Here is a 22,445-nt window from a genome sequence, read left to right as displayed (position 1 = left end):
GCAGGAAGACCTGATAGTTTTAGGTAACTTCAGAACAAATGTCACATGGAATCATTTGATTATTCTATCTTGGGCCTACTCCCATCTTAAACTAATTGTTATTGCCAAGAATAGTATAAGACTCTTCAGGAAAGAGAGGTTGTTACCAAAGGAGAGATAATTCCTGAAAGAGACAAAGTAAAGAAAGGAAGGAAGAAAGGAAAAGAAGGGCAAAAAGAAAGAATTAAAAAGCATTACTCTCTGGCTGTGCACCATGGCTGCAATCCCCGTGGTTCAGGAGGCTGAGGCAGGAGGATTGCAAGTTTAAAGCTAGCCACAGAAATTTCGGGAGGCGCTAAGCAACTCAGTGAGACCCCATCTCTAAATAAAATATAAAATAGGGCTGGAGATGTGGCTCAGCAGTGGAGTGCCTCTGAGTTCAATCCCTTGTTCCCCCCACAAAAAAGCATTACTCTCTTTTCCCAATGTTATATAGGTTAAATTTTTAGATATACATTTTACAATATGTTTTTAATGCTTGAATTTTAGTTCTAATTTTGAGTCATATGCTCAACCTCTTCCCCAAGGAACTCTTCCTTAAAGATAAAGGCAATAATTATTTATTCTTTTGTCCAAACACTCCAGATTAACCTCTAACACTGAAAAGTAAATATCTTATAGGTTTCTTCTCACCCATTCTTAACCAGCCATTATTCCATAGGAACAATAAATGAGTAAATAAACATTAAGACATACATAAGTCTTACCTTCTCTACAAAGGCAATGATGACTTCCATCTGCTGAAGTCAGGCATGTTGCATTGTTTCTGCAAGGCTCATTGAGTAGATCACAGGGATTAGAGTGCTGATGGCAAAATTGTCCAGTATAAAAGGGTGGGCACAGGCATACAAATTGCCCGGGGATGGTAGATTCATGACAGAGAGCTCCATTCATGCATGGGTCAGAATCACATTCATTTATTTCTTCACTACAGTTTTGTCCAGTCCATCCAGATGCACATTCACAGCTGAAATAAAAATTTTAGGAAATGTGAATGGTATTTTTTCAAGTTTATCTCATGCATTTATTGTGTTGCACCAAAATATGTGGTACTTTAAACTTATAACAGGATTAATAAATTATACATAGTTGAGAAACATTGTTTGCCTAATTTTCCTGGAACATTTTAGTGTATTTTACTATCAAAGTGACTGTATTGACTGAAATAAGATTTAAGATGCATTTAGTTAAATTTCTAACATAGGCATCTGAAATATATCAGATTATAATTATTGAGCTGAAATACCAATTGAGCACATTTTCCCCACCATTTCATTAATGTAAAATATATTTTTTTTTACAGATGAGATCACTTTTTATAAGCCTGAAATGAATTCAATGTCCTTAGCAATATGTGATTCTTGTAATCACCAGAACTCTTAATAAAGTTCTCCTTTAAACATCTATGTTTGTTTCAATTTTTTATTGGCTTACTCACTGAAACATTTGACATATTTTTAAAAATATTTTCCCAACTGGTACTGGAATAATGTGAAAAACTGAAAAGAAAGTAAATAATTAAAAATAAAAGCATTTGGATCTTGTCTGCATCTTACTGACTCAGTCTACCCCTCAACCACCCAATATGTTCCATAGTCTTCAAATGCCAATCACCTTTCATCAAACTAGCCTAGTTCTGCTCCTAAGAGCAAGAGGATTCTAACAGCACAGGGAAAGGTTTTTCACATGAAATATTATTCACATAAGGTGAATGAATATGTTGTAATGAAACCCACAGATGGAGAATAGATGCTTAGATTGTTCACTAACTAGTTAAGTGGAAATCAATCACAAACTGTACTTGCATTCAGAAATAGAACTTGAATCAATTTGTGAGAAATGTAGAATTGCCCTCTTGAGTAACTGTACAATTCAGGCAAGTAATAAATCATGAAACGAGGCAGAGGAGACATCTAAAGATCTTTTTCAGAGAAAAAAAATTCATTATTGACAAATTTGTATTGTTGTATAAGTTACAAGGAATACCGTAAAGCTGAAACTAACTCTCTGGCTTAATTGATAAAAAATATTAAAAGATGAGGGAAGGAACGAAAGGTAGGAAGGAAAGAAGATGGAAGGAAGGAAGGAAGGAAGGAAGGAAGGAAGGAAGGAAGGGAGGGAGGGAGGGAAGGGAATCACCAAATTTAACTGTTTCAAAGCACCAGAAATATCATGACCCTTTTGCATCAATAAATGATGAAAGTGAAAAAACAGTGAAAGGAGACAGTTGCATGAATTATTTATAACAGCATTTGAAATTGAACCCGTAGGTAGATATAACAGCCTTTGAAATAAACTAAAATGATAGAAGTTAATGCTCACTGGTTTATTAAGTGTATTAGATTTTACACCTCATTTTTTGAATTGATAGTATGTGGAAAGTAAACAACACTGTGTAATTCTTTTTTTTTTTTTTTTTTTTTTTTTTTTTTGAGATGGCATCTTACTCTGTTGTCCAGGCTGGTCTCCAACTCCTGGGTTCAAACAATCCTCTTGCCTTAGCCTCCCAATTAGCTCCGTTTGTAGGCACAGTGCCCAGTAATTCTGCCTTGTAAATTTAACTTTCTTTGAAAAATATGTGCACATAAGACAAATTTTACAACTGAAACAATTCATACTTTTGTACTATGAAAATATGCCTATGGGTATATTATTTCCTTTAAGAATGAGTAAAATGCCTTGATATTTTACTTTCCTTTTGAAAAAAAAAAGTGGACTAATTATTATGATGGATATCCATCCTAATTTTCCTGGACAGTCCTGGTTTAACCTGTTGTCTCAGTGTAATTATTTATAGGGCTACCTTTTATTTTCACAATTTCTATGGTGCTACTATTCACATCTTGAGTTATCTCCTATATACCATTACTGAAATGGAATATTTTTTAAAAAAATAAAATGAAGAAACTATTTGGTCACTCACTTACTATGCTTTTGCATGATTTTACATTACCCTCAAGTTTCTTGCCACAGATTTTCATGAAATTCATCAATTATATTGACTTGTATCAAAACCATTTGCATGACTTGTTTCTACTATTAAGCATCTAGTCTCTACAAGTAAAAGGATAATCTACATCTCTAAACTATCATGTACATATTAAAAGTTGAAAATAGTTTTAGTGTAAATTAGTATAAGGTCTTTGATGTCAGAGTTTGACAGACATGTCTAAATTCTTTCATTTGATGAACTAATGATGAAAAATTTAAATCAACTGATAATTTCATAAAATTGTTGTAAAGGTTAAATGAGATTGTAAGTAAAAAGTGTGTGTATATATATACTTAAGTATATATCTGTATCTTTTTATCTCTATCTCTGTATCTACACTGTGTATGTAAATGAGATGTGTACATTGCCTAGCTACCTACTTTGGTTATTAGGTGCTGTCATGGAATTAAAAAGAATTATTTGTTGCCTTATCAACCTAAATAAAATTAAAGCTTCAATAAAATAGCATACGTTCATTTATTCTAAATATCATTACTATAAATATAACTGTTAGTCAGATTATAGGGATCAATAAGCATAGTAGGACAATTTCAGGAGTGGATAAAAGCTGTAGAATTAGTACTTTTTTAATTTGTAATCACTATCACATTGTGAGAACTGGCCCTAAGGGAAGCTGCAAAAATAGGTATTATTCTTTATTATATTTCTTATAAGTATACATAATTTTAACCTGGCTAATTTAAAATCACTTTCTATGAATAGACGATAATGATTGAATATTAGTACATGTGCTAAGCATTTGTTCTATCCTTTCAAATAACAGGTGGCCAAAACTTCATGTGGTGTTGTTACAAGGATCAACCCCAGGAAAGCATCTGGCAGTTTGTCAATAGGACTGATGAAGCCAAGGCTGAGTCCTGTGGACATGAATGGATATTTTGCAGGAAATAAAGTTTCAAGGAACAAAGGCACTACTAGTAAGCAACAATCACACCTAAGGGTTCATATTTTGAATCTGCTTTTTTATAGGTCAGAGAAACTAGTCCTTGATGGATTGAAAAGCATATTTTATGTGAGAGTTCCAATCTGGTTTTAAAGCTTCATCATGAAGTAATTTGAAGATTCAGGGTGATCTGGTAGAATTTTTCAAACTCACAGCTAGAAACAGTGACTTCATGGATTAAAAAAATACAGCAAGAAAACACATTTGGCATAACTTCTCAAGTGTATGATTTCTAGTAGTAAACACTCAAAAATAGATTTAGTGTATGCTTAAAAAATTTGTGTAAAATACTTTGAACTCCTTTTAAATAGTAAGAACTTTTCAAACCTTAGTAGTTTAAAGACTAAAACTGATACTGGATTACAAAGTAGATATTATTTTTGAAATTGGCAAGAAGAACATTCATTAAAATATTCATTAGCTTCAAGAATCTTCGTAGGGACCTATTTTGAACATTAATCATTCTTTTTGCCTTCCCATAATTATTGGTATTTTGTAACAGTATTTTTCATGATGTTTGGATGTTTTATAGGTAAAGACATAGAGGCTTTCTTGGCTATAAATTTACAAATAGAAATTTAAAAGACTATTTCATTAAATAGTATTTTCTAACAAGAATACTTCATTACTCATAAAAGCAGTCAGGAGAATATTGTTTACCAGAGGTTGGGGCAGGGAGGGTTGGGATGATGTTAGTCAAAGGATAGAAACTTTTCTTTAGAAGAACTAAGTAAAAAACATTTTGAATCATACTTACTATAGTTAATAACAATGTATCATATACTTGAAAAGTGCTGAAGGGTAAATATTAAGTGTTTTCACCACAAAAAAATGATAAATATATGAGATAATGCATAGGTTAATTATCTTAATTTAATTATTCCCAATGTATCCATATATCAAAAAATAATGTTTTATAACATAAATATACAGACTTTTTATTTGTGAATTTAAAAATAATTAGTTTACTTAGTGTTTCTCACAGTCATTACTTACATAAAAACAAATTGAAACCAAACAATGTAGTAAAAAAAAGAAATAATAAGACTGTAAATAATAAAATAGAATTCTTATCCTTCCAAAATTCTAACATTGAGGACACAGAAAAATGAATTAAAATATGGGTTATTCTACTAAGCAATTCATTTCTTACCACATGGTTTTATCTACCTGTTCTACCTGATGATTATATCTAAGGTGCATTATTAACAATGCAATATTAATAATGAATTACTAAATGGTAACTATTACAGGTTTATCCCCTGCAGTTTTCTTGGAAAGACATGTGAGCAACTATTTAGCTCATTTAGAAGAATAACATTTATTTTTTCAATACTTATTATATTAGCAAACATGGAAAGAAGAAAATGGTTTTAAGACCACTCTGAAGTACACCATGAAAAGGTTAAGATGCAAAACCATCCAAAAAGATGAACATAGGTAGAATAAAAGGATGGAACAGTCTAAACTGTAAGGGCAATGTCAAGAGTCAGAAACAAGAGCAACAACATAAAGAGTGAATTCTACACTTGATGATATTTATGGTTTTGTAGCTGCTGTTTTTAAGCATGGCAATCAGACTATTATAAAATAGAAGATGAATTAAAATAGTGATGCTTGGTAGCATGGAAATGATTTAGGAAACCATTGCTTCATTTCTGATAAGAGACTGAAAAGCCAAACAAAGCTAGCATTTGAGATGCACATACTTGGGCTGGAGAATATTTGGGAAATGTTTAGCATAAGCAGATGATGCAGAGTGAAAAGTCACTAGGACTCAGCAGATTTTACCTTTAATATTGGAAAGATAATGATGTCACCATGTAATAGAGGAATGGTAATGTTAGGGAAGACATAATACTGATGATGCTTAACAGAATAACTTAAATTCATTTATTTTCACTATTTCAGATGCTGTCCTCTATGTAGTAAGAAAGTCAAATATAGAACTTGGAGAAGAAATCAAGACATGCTATAAAACTTGAAGGGCTAGTCTAATTAGCATTATGTAGAATGACTCAACCTCAAATGACTTTACAGTTGGCTTTGACTTTACCTTCTTTACAAAATATAAAGTTTATTCATGAAGCATAAAGGGGTCACTCTTTATTGGGTCATCATTCAGTATTTTATAGAATTTTAAGAATCTTTGAGTGTGAAGGAATCCTATGAGATGAATTTAGTATAAACAGAGGTCTGTCAGAGAGTAAACTTTTACTTTTTATGTCTTTGTATGGGGTAAACAGGTTATTGAGTAATATATCTTAATTTAATTTTGGAATTTTGAATATTAGTAGTCAACATATATTCTCTGCTCAGGCTATCTCATTTTATACATTTCCCCCCAAAAAAACATATAGTTTAATTTTTTGGGAAAGTACTATTATTTATATATGTATGTAATCTATGCACCATTTTATATATACATATACATGATCATATACATGATCTCAAGCTACTCTCTGGGTCAGTATCTCTGAGAACCACTCCATGTTTTTCCAAGATTCAGAGTATTCCTCATTTTATAGCAAGAAGTTAAGGTATCAGCCAAGCAGAGGCAATAAATCCATCAGATCAAGTCTCAACTGTACACATATTAAAACTGGAAGTAACTCAGATGGAGCTCATGCTATATTTTTGAAAAAGCAGGAATTTCATACAAGTAAATCTGAGAGTAGAACAAAGTCAACCATATGCTGGTTAGGGAGAGCAGTGGTACCTTTTTTTTTGCCATTGTAAAGCCATGAAAATGAAGCATTTTGTCACTGAGACAGATGATCAGAGTAGAATAGAGTTTTGTTTCCCTTTAACTACAAAAAGCTTAAGCAATTAATCACTAAATGACTCTTTCAACAATATCTTGAATAAGGCTGAAATGAAACTCTTGCATAAAAGGCTAACTGTAAGACTACATAGTTGAAACTACCATTCTGTGAGTTAGCCGTTGATCTAAGCATATGGCTAGTGCTGCAAAGATGAGTAACATGAACAATTTTATGTCCAACATTGGATACAAGCACTGTGTACATTAAAAATGTATAAGTTGGAGGCAGAGAAAGAGGCAGCTGAGTGAGATTACCAGTGATTGTCTCCCCACAGACACTGTTTGAACAGCTATTCACACAATAAATCATCTTCACAAGAGCTAGGGAAGTTAGGTGAAAGCCATAATGCCTTATGTTAGTAAAGAGAGAGAAAGAGAAAAAGAAGGGGAAAGAAAAAGAAATGAAAAGATGCATTGACAAGACATGAAGAAAAAAGTGGTTCAACAGCACAACTCCCCCAGCTCTAAGCAGTCTGGAGTTTGGGTGTAACAAGAAGGAATTCAATCCAGTTTTTAGACCAGAATTCCAGTACCAGGTTTGTTACAGTGAAACCATGGGCCAGGCAAGAACCTCTCAGTCCTTTCTCTGAGGCCAACATTCAAACATTTATTGATTGAAACTCAGGAAATATTTTAACCAGATAGCTGAATGCCTCCAACAATCCACCTCCAACATCATGTAGTAGAGAAGGTAGCACAACTCAACCCAAAGGGGAATAGGGCACAGAAGCTGGCACATCTTTGTCTTGAATCTTAGTGCTAAACCTGCTTCAGTGAGACACAACACCAGGCAAAACCCCCTGTATCCAGGTCAGAGCTTGCAGACAGAGATTCTTGACTTATCATATTTATTAGTACTTTTTTCTTTCTTTTTTCATATTTTTTTCCTTTTCTCATTTTAAATCATGTTAACTTGTTATCATTTCAAAATAGCGTGTTATAATCTAAAGATAGTTTTGTGACCATCATGAAAACTTCAAAACAAAAAAATGTAATAGACAAGACAAATATATTATACAAGAAATCAAAACACATTTCTAGTGTGAATTATTAACCATAAAGGAAGATTAAAAGAGAGTGCGAAAAAAAGTACAATAAAACCAGTAAGTAAATTACAAAGTGTGTATAGTAAGAACTACCAATAATAACCATAACTGTAAGTGAATTAACTGGTCCCATTAAAAAAAAAACATAGAGTGAAATATTTATTTATAAAAATAACTAAATAAGTAAAAATAAAATTGTTTACAAGAAACCACGGTACCTCTAAAGATAGAAGGCTATACATAGACTGAAAGAGAAGAATGGAATAAAGTATTCCATGAAAGTGAAATAAAAATAAACACTAAAGGGCTAGGGATATAGCTTAGTTGGAAGAGTGATTCCCTTGCATGCACAAGTTCCTGGGTTCAATCTCCAGCACAATAAGTAAATAAATAAACACTGGAGAAGTCATAGTTATATCATATGAAATACACTTTAAAAGCAGTAAAAAGAAACAGGGAAGATCATCATACAATGATAAAGGGGTCATTTCAACAAGAGAAAATAACAATTCTAAGTACCTGTGTACCTTAAACCGAGCATCCAAATATTCAAACTAAAAATTTATAGTCCCAAAGGGAGATATAGACGTCAATGATGGGCACTTTACCTCATCACCTCCAGCAACAGAAAGATCATCCAGATAGAAAATTGATAAAAGAAACAGTAGTTACATTGTACCCTAGAACAAAGAGATCTTAAAGACATCTATGGAATGCTCCATCTAATAGCTGCAGAATAAATTTTCTTCTCATGAGCACATGAAACATTTTCAGGATAGATCATATGATAAGCTTCAAAATAAGTCTCAATAAATTTATTGAAAATTGAGGTCATATTGAGTATTTTCTCTGACCATAATGCAATAAAACTGTAATTCCAGTGACTCCAGAGGCTGAGGAAGGATGATTGAAAATTCAACACCACGCTCAGCAAGTTAATGAGGCCCTAAGCAACTCAGAGAGATACTGTCTGAAAATAAAATATGTATTAAGAAAAGGGATGGGGATGCAGTTCAGTGGTTAAGCATCACTGGGTTCAATCCCACTACCAAAAAAGAAAAGAAAAATCAGCACAAGAAAAACTTTTAGTTTTTAAAGTACATGTAAATTAAGTAACATGCTCTTCAACAATTAACCAGTTAAGGAAGAAGTCATGAAGGAAAATTTTTAAGTGTTTTGAAACAGATGTAGATAGATGTTAGGGTCTGTAAACAAGTCAAGATGGAGCCTGGCATTTTGCCAGGGGGAGTGGTTTGTGAAGTAATGCCAGTGAGCCATTAAGTGTGGAGATTCCTTATTGGTTGACTGCTGTATCTAGTTTATGTTAATTAAGATAAGCTGTGTGGAATGTATATATACCCCTCCTGTCCTACAATAAATGGCTCCCACTCCTGCTGTATCAATCTACACAAGTTGCTCCTCACCCCCCAGGTTATTTTACTGCAGCTGGACTGCGGCAGATAGAGATGCAATAAACCAAGACATATGAGAAATAGCTAAAGCAGTATTAAGAGTGAAGTTTATAGTAAGCAACAACTACATCAATAAAAAGAGAGATCAAAAATAAACAACCTGTCATTGTCAAGGAACAAAAACAAACAAATAAATAAATAAAACAAATTCAACCAAAAATTAATAGAAGGGAAAAGATAAAAGCCAAAATAAATAAAATAAGCACTAAACAAAAGGAAACATAAAAAAAGATAAAAATTTGGTCCTGTGGAAACAAATAAAATTTATAAACTCTTAGCTAAACTAAAAACTTCAAAGGAAAAGAACATTTTAAATAAAAAACGAGAAGGGAGAAATACAACTGACACCACAGATTAAAAGTATCATTAGGGATAATTATAGACAACTGTACACCAAAATTTTGATAACCAAGAAGAAATTAATAAATTCCCAGACACATACACCTTTCCAAGTATAAATCATGAAAATGTGGGAAAGCCTGAACACAATAATAATACTCTATGAGACTGAGTCAGTAATAAAGAATCTCCCATCAAAGAAATTCTGGGATGAGAGAGCATCACTGATGAGTTACATTTAAGTAAAAACAAAATCAAGTCTTCTTAAGTTATGCCCAAAATTAAAGAGGAGCAAATTCTTCCAAACCCATTCTTAAAGGTCAACATTAGCTTGATACCAAAACCCATCAAGGATACAAACAGAAAAACAAGTAAACAAAAGCTAAATATATATCAATACATTTGATGAATGTAGATGGATTACATTTAATGTATATAGATGGAAAAAGCCTCAACTAAATACTAGCAAATTGTGTCCAATAATTTACAAAAATTATTCTCCATAATCAGGTGGGACTCATCTAAGCAATGCAAGGATGCTAAACATATATAAATCAGTAAATGTGATACACATATTAACAATCTGTCCAACAACAATTCCACACAGAAACTGAATGATCATCTCAAAATATGCAGAAAAGTTATTTGGTAAAATTCAATATCCTGTCATTGTCAAATGCTGAACAATTTAAGCACAGAAGGAATGTTTCCATTATAGTTGGGATCTGGAATATTCTCCAAATGGTCATGTGTTGAAGACTTGATACCCAACTAGTAGCACTATTGTGGATTAGTGGTGGCAGAAACATTAAAAAGTGGGGCCTAGTTGGCGAAAGTAAGTCATGTGGGGGGCGATGACCTTGAAGGGTCTATCTTTTCTCTGCCTCCTTCCCCTCTGTTTCTGTCTCTGCCTGTCTTTGCCTCTGCCTCTGTCTCTCTCTCTCTCTCTCTCTCTCTCTCTCTCTCTCTCTCTCTCTCGTTTCTTTGCTTCCTGGTAATAATGAGGTGAGCAGCTTTCCTCTTCCATACCTTTATCCATAAATGTTTGGCCTCGCCCCATTCCCAAAGTAAGGAGGCAAAGTTATGATGGACTATAACCTGAAACTGCAAGACTAAATAAGTCTTTTCTCTTTTAAGTTGACTTTTTAAAGGTATTTTGTTATAGCAATACAAAGTTGACATAGTACCTTAATATTATAAGGTCATATACAATGAGGCCATAGTTAACATGAATACTTAATGGGGAAATGTGAAAAGCTTTCTGTCTAAGGTTCACAACAAGTAAAGGATGCTCACTTTCATTGCCTTTATTCAACAAATACAGGAAGTCCTAGTCAGAGCAGACAGGCAAGAGAAAGAAATAAAGGGCATCTAAATTGGAAAAATTGAGGTCAAATTGCTACTGTTTGTAGATGACAGGATCTTATAGATAGAAAACTTCAAAGCCTACATTAAAAGACTATAGATATATTCCATGCTTGTATAAATATATCAAAATAGATTCTACTGTCATGTATAATTAAAAATAACAAATAAAAAAGACGACTAGAGGGGCTATGGCTGTGGCTCAGTGGTAGTGTACTTGCCTGGCATGTGTGATGCACTGGGTTCAATTCTCAGCATATAAATAAAGGAGAAAAACATTTGTTTAAAAAAATAGATCTAATAAACAATTTTTAAAGTTTCAATAATAAGTTAAAATATAATAATCATTAACATTAGTTTACACCAATAACGTGAAATATAAACTAAGAAAGCAATCCTGGTAAAAATGTCTACAAAAATATCCAGGAATAAATTTAATTAAAGATATAAATGAAGTATAAAGAAAGAAATTAAAGGGGACATAAAGCAATTGAGAGACATCTACTATTCATGGATTCAAAAAAGAATCAGTACTGCTAAATGTCTACTGTACCCAACTAATCTACAGATTCTACACAATCTTTATCAAAAATATGAATAGCATTCTCCACAAAACTAGAGCAAAATTCTCAAAATTTGTATGGAACTACAAAAACACTTAATATCCAAAGGCATCTTGTACAAAAAGAACAAACCAGGAGGTGTTATACTATATGACTTCAAAATATATTGTAAAGGCATAGTAATCAAAACAAGATGGTATTGGCATAAACACAGCTACAGAGACCAATTGAGAAGATCCAGTGCCTGGAAGTGAACCCAAACAGTCCACTGGTATTGACAATGGTACTAAGAGCATGCCCTGAAGAAAGGACAGTCTTTTTGATAAATAATATTGGTAAGATTCAATATCCACATGCAGAAGAATGAAACTTGATCTCTTTTTCTCAACAGTTACAAAATTCAACACAAGAAAATAATCTTATTAAAAATTGGTTTTAGACATAAAAACTTGTTAAAAGGGGACAAACAAATGGCTACCAGGTACATGAAAAATGCTCAGCTGTATTAATCATTAAGAAAATGTAAACCAAAACCTCAATGATATTCTTCCTCATCCCAGGAAGAATGCTTATTTCCAAAACTGCAGGAAAGTTTCTTAAAATTAGAAATAGAATGGCCGTATGACTCAGCAATCCCACTAGTGGACATACAATCAAAAGAGATGAAGGTAGTGTGTTAGAGAGGCAGCTGCACTCCCTTGTTCATTGTAATGCTATTCAAAACAGCCAAAAAGTGGAAACACCTATGTGTCCATCAAGTGATGAATGAGTAAAGAACATGTGGTACATATACATAATACAATACTGTTTGGCCATAAAAATAGAATTAAATCCCACCATTTGTGGCAACATGTATAGAATGGAGATCATTATGTTAAGTGAAAGAAGAGAGGAACAGAAAAGCATTTTTTGTACAATCACACATATATGCAATCAAAAATTATCTCATAGAAGCTATACAGGTATCAGTTAAAAGTAAATTGACTTAATAAATCAAGATAAAAAAAGAAAACATTTAATTCATCATCCATAATATCTTCCATTTCAATTTTTTTTTCTTTTTCTTTGACGGTATGTGAGTGACTCTAAATATAAACACAGAAATATGATGAAGTGTCAGGTTTCCTAATCCAGTAAGTATTATTTATCCCTCTTGGTTTTTCCTAAAGAAAGGGATTCTTTGGGCTAGTCAATATAAGTTGCTCTTAAATATAATGTCTTATATATTTAGATGAAATTGTAATCACTGGTAAAATTTAAGTAGTGAAATTGTATTCAAATACAATATTGTATTCAAAACATACTTGAAAATGACATGCAATCTTATTTTATTTATACATGATAGCAAAATGCTTTACAATTCTTATTACAAATATAGAGCAAATTGTTCATATCTGTGGTTGTTTATAAAGTATGTTCATACCAATTTGTGTCTTCATACATGTACTTTGGATAATAATGATCATCACATTCCACCATCATTAATAACCCCATGTCCCCTCTCTTCCCTTCCAACCCCTCTGCCCTATCTAGAGTTTGTCATGCTCCCTGTCCCTATCCCACTATAAATCAGCCTCCTTATATCAAAGAAAATATTAGGTTTTTTGAGATTGGCTAACTTCATTTAGCATTATGTTCTTTAACTCCATCCATTTACCTGCAAATGTCATGATTTTATTCTCTTTTAATGCTCAGGAATATTCCATTGTGTATATATGCCATATTTTTTTTATCAATTCATCCACTGAAGGGCATCTAGGTTGGTTCCACAGTTTAGCTATTGTGAATTGTGCTGCTATAAACATTGATGTGCTATAAACATTGATGTATCCAGTTTTTAAGTTCTTTGGGTATAGTCCGAGGAGAGGGATAGCTAGGATCTTTTGTGGTTCCATTCCTAATTTTCCAAGAAATCTCCATGCTGCTTTCCATATTGGCTGAGCCAATTTGCAGTCCCACCAGAGTGTTTGAGGGTACCTTGTTCACCACATCCTTGCCTACACTTATTATTGTTTGTATGCATAATAGCTGCCATTCTGATTGGAGTGAGATGAAATATTAGAGTGGTTTTGATTTGCATTTCTCTAATTGCTAGTGATGAAGAACATTTTTTTCATACATTTGTTCATTAATTGTATATAATTTTCTAAGAAGTGTCTGTTCAGATCTTTGGCCTATAGTATATGAGTGTATATATATATATATATATATGTTCTACATAATAATCCTTTGTTTCAAGTACCATTTGAGTAGGTGGCAGAATGTTAGAATATTAAAACAAGATGCAGAAATGTTGCTTAATGAAACTGAAGCACTAAAATGTAGAACTTAAGCAAATTTACGAACATTGTGTCATATAAGTCATAAGCCTAGGTTGTATCACATGTTTTATAAGCAAATATATAGTAACTCAAAGTTTTTGTTTTTGTTTTTTAAAGAGAGTGAGAGAGGAGAGAGAGAGAGAAAGAAAGAAAGAGAGAGAGAGAGAGAGAGAGAATTTTTAAGATTTATTTTTTAGTTCTCGGCAGACACAACATCTTTGTTGGTATGTGGTGCTGAGGATTGAACCCGGGCCTCACGCATGCCAGGCAAGCGCGCTACCGCTTGAGCCACATCCCCAGCCAGTAACTCAAAGTTTAATGAACATTACAGTTTATGTTGTAAAAAATATCAACTGAACTAGCAAAAGCTAAAGAATTTTTAAATGTTTAGAAGGGTATTAAAAAAAGTGAGAAATAAAATAAATTTGTGTTCATTTTTATTGGGATAAGCATTATAGTAAATGTGTTATCTGTTGTAAATCTCTTAGCAGTAATATGTATTAGAAATATGTACTCAATTACTAATCATATCCCCTTTGATCTATGCTATGTGCATATAATAAAATTTATTGTAAAAAATTTACATAAATTTGGTGATACAGTAGCAAATTATGTGAAAATACTTATAAAGGAAGCTAACATATTGTTACACATATAGAAGTTATTATGGACCCATTATTTTATGGAAATACAAGATTATAGAACATCTCTGTTTTTAAAATATTTGCATAGCATCTACATCGAATTTTACTTATTTAAATGGAAGCATGAAACCTGAGAAATACATAAGGATTACAAAGATGAGGAACAACAAAAAGGTGAAAAGAAGGAGGAACAGAAAAACCTCTTGCAAAACTATCACTCATGGGTGACCTTCCCACAGGGGTCCTATGAAGTTTTAATATTGATGATCATATTTCCTGACAAGGCTTTTCAGGGAACTTGGCAAGTTGATCCAGGGTTCTTGTGCTATTTATAGTTTTAAAATGATCTCTAAATGACAATTTTTAATTCATGGGAACAACTGATACACCCCAAACAGAGGAAATTTCTTGAATAATATGAAACAAAGTCACCAGTGCGCCTCTCTCTCTCTCTCTCTCTCTCTCTCTCTCTCTCTCTCTCTCTCTCTCTCTCAGTGTAAACAATGTGACAAGGAAAATTAGAAACAGACAATGAAATGTCATCTTCATTAAAACAGTTATAAATATTTCCAGCCCAGAATAAATATTTTTCCTATGTTACATAGGAAAAAATATAATAAGACCTGAGTAATTATGAAGAGCAGGAGGAATGCAGAAGTGGCACGGAGTAGAGTTGTCCAGGGGTGGGGATTGGTGAAAACCCCATATTTAAAATATAAAGGTAAATTTCCCATCACGAGCAGGAGGGCCATAGAGAAGAAATTAGTAATATTTGGAAATTCAGAGATGTGTGATCATTCGGGCTAATGAAGTAAAATAAGAAGGCCTTGTTGAAGGTCAACAAGCAGAAATTGTCTTGGCTATGAGCAAACTGGTATGGTATTGGTTTTTATTTGTTTATTTGTTTGTTTCTTTAATGTAAATTTGTGTTTGCTTACTTATTTACTTACTTAATAACTTATTTATTTATTTATTCCATCCCCACCTTTCTGCCATTCCCCTTTGTCTAATCCACTGAACTTCTATTTTCTGCTTCCCCTTCACTGTGCATTAGCTTCTGCATATCAAAGACAGCATTCAATCTTTGATTTTTAGGAATTGGCTCATTTCACTTAGCATGATATTCTCCAGATTCATCCACTTACCTGCAAAAGTCATAAAATCATTCTTTTTTATGGCTGATTACTATTCCATTGTATATATGTACCATATTTTCTTAAAAAGCTATGTGCTTTTAAATCATATGCATGTGTTTGTCTTAGAAAGAGTGGGGAAGAGAGAGAAACAGAGACAGAGGAATGGTTCCTTTTTTAACCTCACCATTACAGAGTAGTATCTTCAGGCCTTCTTTTTTAATTTTTTTTATTGTTGGTTGTTCAAAACATTACATAGTTCTTGATATATCATACTTCACACTTTGATTCTAGTGGGTTATGAACTCCGTGACCGCCGCCACTATTTGCGGACGACATGATTCTATACCTAGAAGACCCAAAATGGTCTACAAAGAAACTACTAGAACTAATAAATGAATTCAGCAAAGTGGCAGGATATAAAGTCAACACGCATAAATCAAAGGCATTCCTGTATATCAGCGATAAAACTTCTAAAATGGAAATGAGGAAAAACACCCCATTCACAATATCCTCCAAAAAAATAAAATACTTGGGAATCAACCTAACAAAAGAGGTGAAAGATTTATACAATGAAAACTACAGAACCCTAAAGAGAGAAATTGAAGAAGATCTTAGAAGATGGAAAAATATACCCTGTTCATGGATAGGCAGAACTAACATCATCAAAACGGCGATATTACCAAAAGTTCTCTATAGGTTTAATGCAATGCCAATCAAAATCCCAACGGCATTTCTTGTAGAAATAGAGAAAGCAATCATGAAATTCATATGGAAAAATAAAAGACCCAGAATAGCAAAAACAATGCTAAGCAGGAAGTGTGAATCAGGTGGTATAAGGATACCAGACTTCAAACTATATATATACAAGGACATTGCCTTAACTCCCAAGTTTCCACTATATTCAGGAAATGAAAAATTAATTTCACTCAAAAGTTAAATAAAATCTGAAAAGTAATCAGCACAAAATGGACTCATGTTTTTGTGTTTATATGAATATGGAAAAATTAATTGAAAATAAAAAGAGCAAACATGGCATATAAATATTACTTGAATATAGAGATTAATATTACAAACTAGAGAACTTTAAGAAAATTTTTAAAACTAATAGAAATATAAATACTACCCCCTTTTTCTGTGTGTATGTTTGTGTGTGTGTTGGGTGGTGGGGGTGGGGGTGGGGGGGAATGGAGGCGGAGCAGGGGATCAAACATAGGGCCTTGCACATGCCAGGGAAGTGCTTTACCACTGAACTACATGTCCAGTCACTTTTGTTTTATCTTTAGGCCTGATCTTGCAAAGTTACTCAGACTGGCCTCCAATTTTTGATCCTCCTTAGTCTCAAACAGGTGGGTAAATATTACATCTTTATAGCAAAGTATTTAAGCAGACATAGAGGACTCAGGGAAGAAATTTAAATAAAATGATAGGAAATATAATGGCAGAATTCCAGAAAAAAATTGAGGTTAAAACTAAATTTATTATAAAAACAGAGGTTTCATGGAAAGCTTACTAATAATGGTAACTAAACAATACTGAAACTGCAGCTTATGAAAAATAAGCTTAACAATAATCCATTCAATAGTAACAAAAGTAAAGGTTCTTTCAAAAATTGGAAACAAGCTGTTAGATTTGTAAGAGTCAAAAAGTAGGAAATTATCATCCACGACAGCTTTCTCCATAATAAAGACACAAGTATGGTGACTGGAATGGCATAGAAGGTTTTGCTAACTCCAAAAACCAATAATAATGCTAAATGTCAATCAACAATGAAAGTTCACAGGACAAAATTACTGCATTTCAAAGACAAAAAGGAAAAAAAAAATGAAACATTGTTCACACAAAACAAAGTATAAGACACACATCAAGTACAAAGATCAGCCAGTTTCATGCTAGCAAAATTCAAGAAGACAATAAAATAGTGTCAACAAATCCTTTAAAAGAAAGTGACAATTAATATTCAATATCTAAAAAAGGAGAACTGTTACTAATGTAAGCAAATGTTTATAATCATCCAAAGACTCAGAAATTATAAGTCACATTTTTTTTTAATTTTAGTTTTGTTTTAGTCAGCTTTTTAGCTGCTGTGAACTAAAAGACCCAACCAGTACAACTGTGGAAAAGCAAAAGTTTACTTGGGGCCTCATAGATTCAGAGTTCTGAGTTCATCAACATCCAGCTCCATTCCTCCCGGCTCAAGATGAGGCAGAACATCATGATGGAAGAATGTGGTGGAGGGAAGTGGCTCACATGATGATCAGAAGGCAGAGCAAGAGAGAGATCTCCACTTGCCAAATATAAATTTATACACAAAAGCCACACCCCCATGATCCACCTCCTCCAGCAACACCCTACCTGACTTCAATTACCACTCAATTAATCCTACTAGATGATTAATTTGCTGATTGGGTTAAGACTGCCACAACCTGAACATTTTTCCTCCATACTTTCTTGCTTTGTTTCATACATGAGCTTTTGGGGGCACCTCAAATCCAAACCATAAGAATTTTGTGATTTCATTTTTAATTAACAGATGATAATTGTACATATTATATATTCCTAGAGTACACTGTGATATGTGCTTATTAATAGAGGATGTACTGGAGCCAACTATACTATGAATTAAGAAGTATGGTTAAGAAAATATAATAAGCTTTTCATCCATTTAAATATTAATCTAAGATTAACTAGGACTAGTAATACTAGAACCAATTGCTAAAAAAGAAATTTGCAAAATCTTTAGCCAAAAAAACTCAAACATAAGGAAAGAAAAGGAGACACAATATTAATCAGATTAAGTTGGTCAAATTTTTTACATTTTTCAAGTTTTGTAATTTATTTGTGTTTTATTTTTTGTTTCTTGCCTATTGCATATAATTGAAGCATGCAAGTTTGTTATGTGTTAAGATACCACTGCCTCTTTCAGTGGTTTTACATATGTGAAAACGCACATGGTCTGGATGTTAATATAATTGTGGAATTTGCAGCTGGCAGAACTGTGATATCCAAAAGATCATAAAAAAAATAACAGAAGAAATCTTGTGTTGGAGCTAGCATTATTACTAGCTCACTTTTGGCACTCACTCTTGAAAATTTGGGAACATTGATAGCCCAAACTAACTTGAAAAGAAATACCCAAATTTTTGTGGAAAATAATGGTTTTCCACAAAAAGTTTAAGAGAATGAAAATCATTCTCTAAATCAAAAGTTCAGAGAAATGAGCAAGTCAAATACTGCATTTTATGTTAAGTGCTAAAACTGGCCATGTTCTGCAAGTGGTCCTAGAAACCTTTTTTTGTGTGTTTGCCAAAATAATAAGGTTTGTATTTTTCAGAGGATGTACCAACTTCAGTGAAGATAAGTGTTGATCTTCCCCAGTTAGCTAGAACTGATTGTAAGATGCTATTACAGAAATAGGCTCCCTGATATGACAGAGATTATAGAATTTCAGAAATAAAACAGGAACAAACAAGGGAACATAACCCTCAGAGCAAACTAAGCATAATTACAATGAGTACAAAGGTTACAGAGGAAGTTCAAGACTCTATAGTTAATAGAGACTCAATAGAACATATTTCAATAAAAGCGAGGTAGATAGGGGTACAGAGGTATTCTCAAATTGACATGATCCAAATAAATAAAATGTAATGATCTGGAAAGCTAGGGCAAACAGTTGAGATACAAATGATGTCTGAAAACAATGTATCTCTATCAAGAATTCTCCACCTTTAACCTTTCTGCTGCCAAACTCCATCTTGAACTTCATTTCCTGGGGAAGTCAACCTGTAATGCATTCACCATGGGTGAATGTCAGATGCTGTTGTTCTACTTCTAGAAATATACATGTGCAAGGTAATTAAGGCGTGTGTTCAGAGTTCTGTTTCATTGTCTGCTGTAACAAACTTCAAAAGAACACATAGAACATTAAAAGGGCACTGATCATAGAATTTGCAGTAATTAAAGAAATGACCTCTTTATACATGAGTTAGATATATAAGAGTTTGTAATATTACTATATACTATATGATATAATATACACACCTTAGGGTTTCATGATTACAATTAAATCAAATGTAAATATACATATATTGATGTACATTTATATATGTTTATTTTTGTATTTGTGTGATCTCTAGAAGCATACAAGAGACAATAAGGAGTATGGTGTGAAAACATATTGAAAGAATTGTGTTTCAGGTTCAAATTTTAGGTATCTCATAATATCTTAGTAAACTGAGTTATTTCTCAGACTCTTAATTCCTTATAAATAAGACCAATAAAATATGTTTCCTGGGTTGGGATCAAACTAGCCAATACCTGTCAAGTACTTAGAAACATACCTGGGAAAATAATAGACATTTTGATTAAGAGTATCACTATTAAGTATGGATTTCTTGAGAAGTGGATGCATAGGACATGGAAGATGTTATTTTTATTAATATAATTCTGTAAAACTAATTGTCATTTAAGATTTAAAAATACTCAGAGTAAATTCATTTTTTTCTCTTTTAAAAATGGCTTTTTTATTTTAATTTGAAGGCTTCTTTTATTATTCCATGTAATTATGGTCAACAACCCATACTTCTTGCTTTTTCCTCCATTTGATTTGTTTCATCTCTTATTTATATAAATCTGGCTAGGCATAGTGTTTGCCCAGAAAAAAAGAGAGTTGTATCCTTTTTGGATCTCCTCACTGTCCACCTGGTGGCTTTTCAGTCCTCTAACATGATTCATTGGAAATGTGATAAATATGCACTTCACTCTTTCTTTGCACTACAACTCTGGGATTGGGCAACAGCACCAGAAGTCATCATCCAGCAATTGACTTCCTGCTTAACTTAGCACCATTCCAAGTTAATGATACGGAAGTGCTTACGTTCCTCTTCGGTACTAGTTTTGTCCTGGCAAGAAAAAGAAAAGCACAGTTCCACCAGAGAGAAGCTCCTTTTTCTGGCTAAATTTCTGTTGAAATAGCCTTTGCACAAATGCTGAAGCTTCCCAGTTTAGTAACTTCTGAATATAGTTGGTCTACAATAGTTCATGGAATTCTTGCCTCTGACCCTGACTCTTCTAAAATGAAGACAAGATTAACACTTCTAAATTTTTTTTCATTATTGACTTAAAAAGAACACAAAATGGGTCAATTAGAAAATTACAATGTATTTGAAATCCTAAAATGTTGGTATTACTATGTCATTAGTGGTTTTGTAGAAATCGTTTTTTATCCTATGAAGAATATGAAATATTTATTGAAGAAAGCTTTATTATTTCTATATATATGCTCAAAAGTCTAACATTTGACTTCCGGTAAAATAATTCAAAAGTTCTATTCTATAAAGATTATGTGGACTGAGTCAATGATTTCATTTTGTTTTGAGATGTATTCAACAGTTAGCAGAATTGAATTCAGGTTGACTAGTCAGAGTAGAAAAGTTGGATGTTGGAAGCAATAGGCTAGATTTTGATAAATGTGGTATTGAAACCTGGAAAATTGATGATATCAGGTTGCTGAAAAATCATTTTGCTTTCCAGAGCATGATTGTAAGCAAATAAAAACACATGATCTTTTGGTGTTTCCTTTTGAGTGCCAGTCATGCATAGGTTAACAATCAATATACACTGTTTCATAGTGCTCAAGAAGTAAAAGGAACTCCAAGTTGGAATAATACATGGTTGCATTTAATTTTTTTCCTCCAGGTTTTCTGAAGGAAATGTTTAAAATTCAACAAGGTTCAATACAAAATCTACTACTGTATTTATGTCTTTGCTCTATTTGGTGTGAAACTTCAGAATATTTAGTAATTTTTTTAAAAATTTTATTACTACTATTGGGTCACATTGTGAGGTATGCAAAATTTGGAGGTACAGAGGTTTACAGGCTAACTCTCATATTCATTCTTCAGTTGTCCAACGAATTTAAACTGTTGTCCAGTTGATCACTCAGGATAAGTTCCTTTACTTTTTAGCTTTCCTGTTATTTTTTTCTCATTAAATCTTATGTGTTTAGATCCTGCTTCCTTAGAAATTTGTTTAGTGTCTAATTAATATGCTATTTTTAATAATGAGTAAAATAAAATGTTTATTCTTTTCCCACTCATTCTCATTTTAATAAAATTATTTGATGTCTCTATTGCACATTTGCCATTGAGGCCAGATAATATATGAATTTTGTTAAAGAAAATGTGTGTTCTAACATCCGTTATTATGCTAATTTTAATTGAAATAAACAAATTCTCTAACTTTTATGACAGTAGTAGCTCACTCTTTTCCCAATTTTATTATATCCATAAAATTTTTATTACCAGAGAGAACAAATATAGGAAACTTTTATAGGAATTTTTGTATGCTTCCTTGTTTTTCCTATTTTTATACATGAATCAATACAACATTTTAGAATCTGATTTAACATCATTTATTATATTTTCATGTCCTTTTAAACTCTCAATAAATAACTTGATTTTTCCCTCACAGTCTTTTTAGCTTCAGTTTAAAAATATGTTAAGGTACAACCAGATAGGCGGTATGGTTGTATTTTAACATTGTACCCATTCCCCTTTGCCCATTTCCTTATTTAACTGATTTCACTCAGGTGGCTTCCCTTTCCTGTATTACATATATTAAGTAGAAGTTGATCTTATGCACACACTTCATTCCAGGGGTGCATCTGATTGTTCAAAGACAGTGAATTTCAAATTTGCTGGCAATCCGAATCTTTCACTAGTTTATAAAATTCCTAAATTTCA

General features: G+C 32.6%; 1 protein-coding gene across 1 annotated transcript in view; it reads right to left on the bottom strand.

Moving 5' to 3' along the window:
• Positions 1-22,445, bottom strand: part of Eys (EGF-like photoreceptor maintenance factor) — a 1,574,159-nt gene that overhangs the window by 1,066,677 nt on the left and 485,037 nt on the right. The window contains 1 exon segment of the mRNA XM_077801488.1: positions 747-1,006. Within this exon segment, the coding sequence (XP_077657614.1) occupies positions 747-1,006 (260 nt within the window).

The sequence above is a fragment of the Urocitellus parryii genome, chromosome 8 (genome assembly GCF_045843805.1).
Source record: "Urocitellus parryii isolate mUroPar1 chromosome 8, mUroPar1.hap1, whole genome shotgun sequence".
In the NCBI taxonomy this organism is placed as follows: Eukaryota; Metazoa; Chordata; class Mammalia; order Rodentia; family Sciuridae; genus Urocitellus; species Urocitellus parryii.
This window is presented reverse-complemented; position numbering and strand designations above follow the sequence as displayed.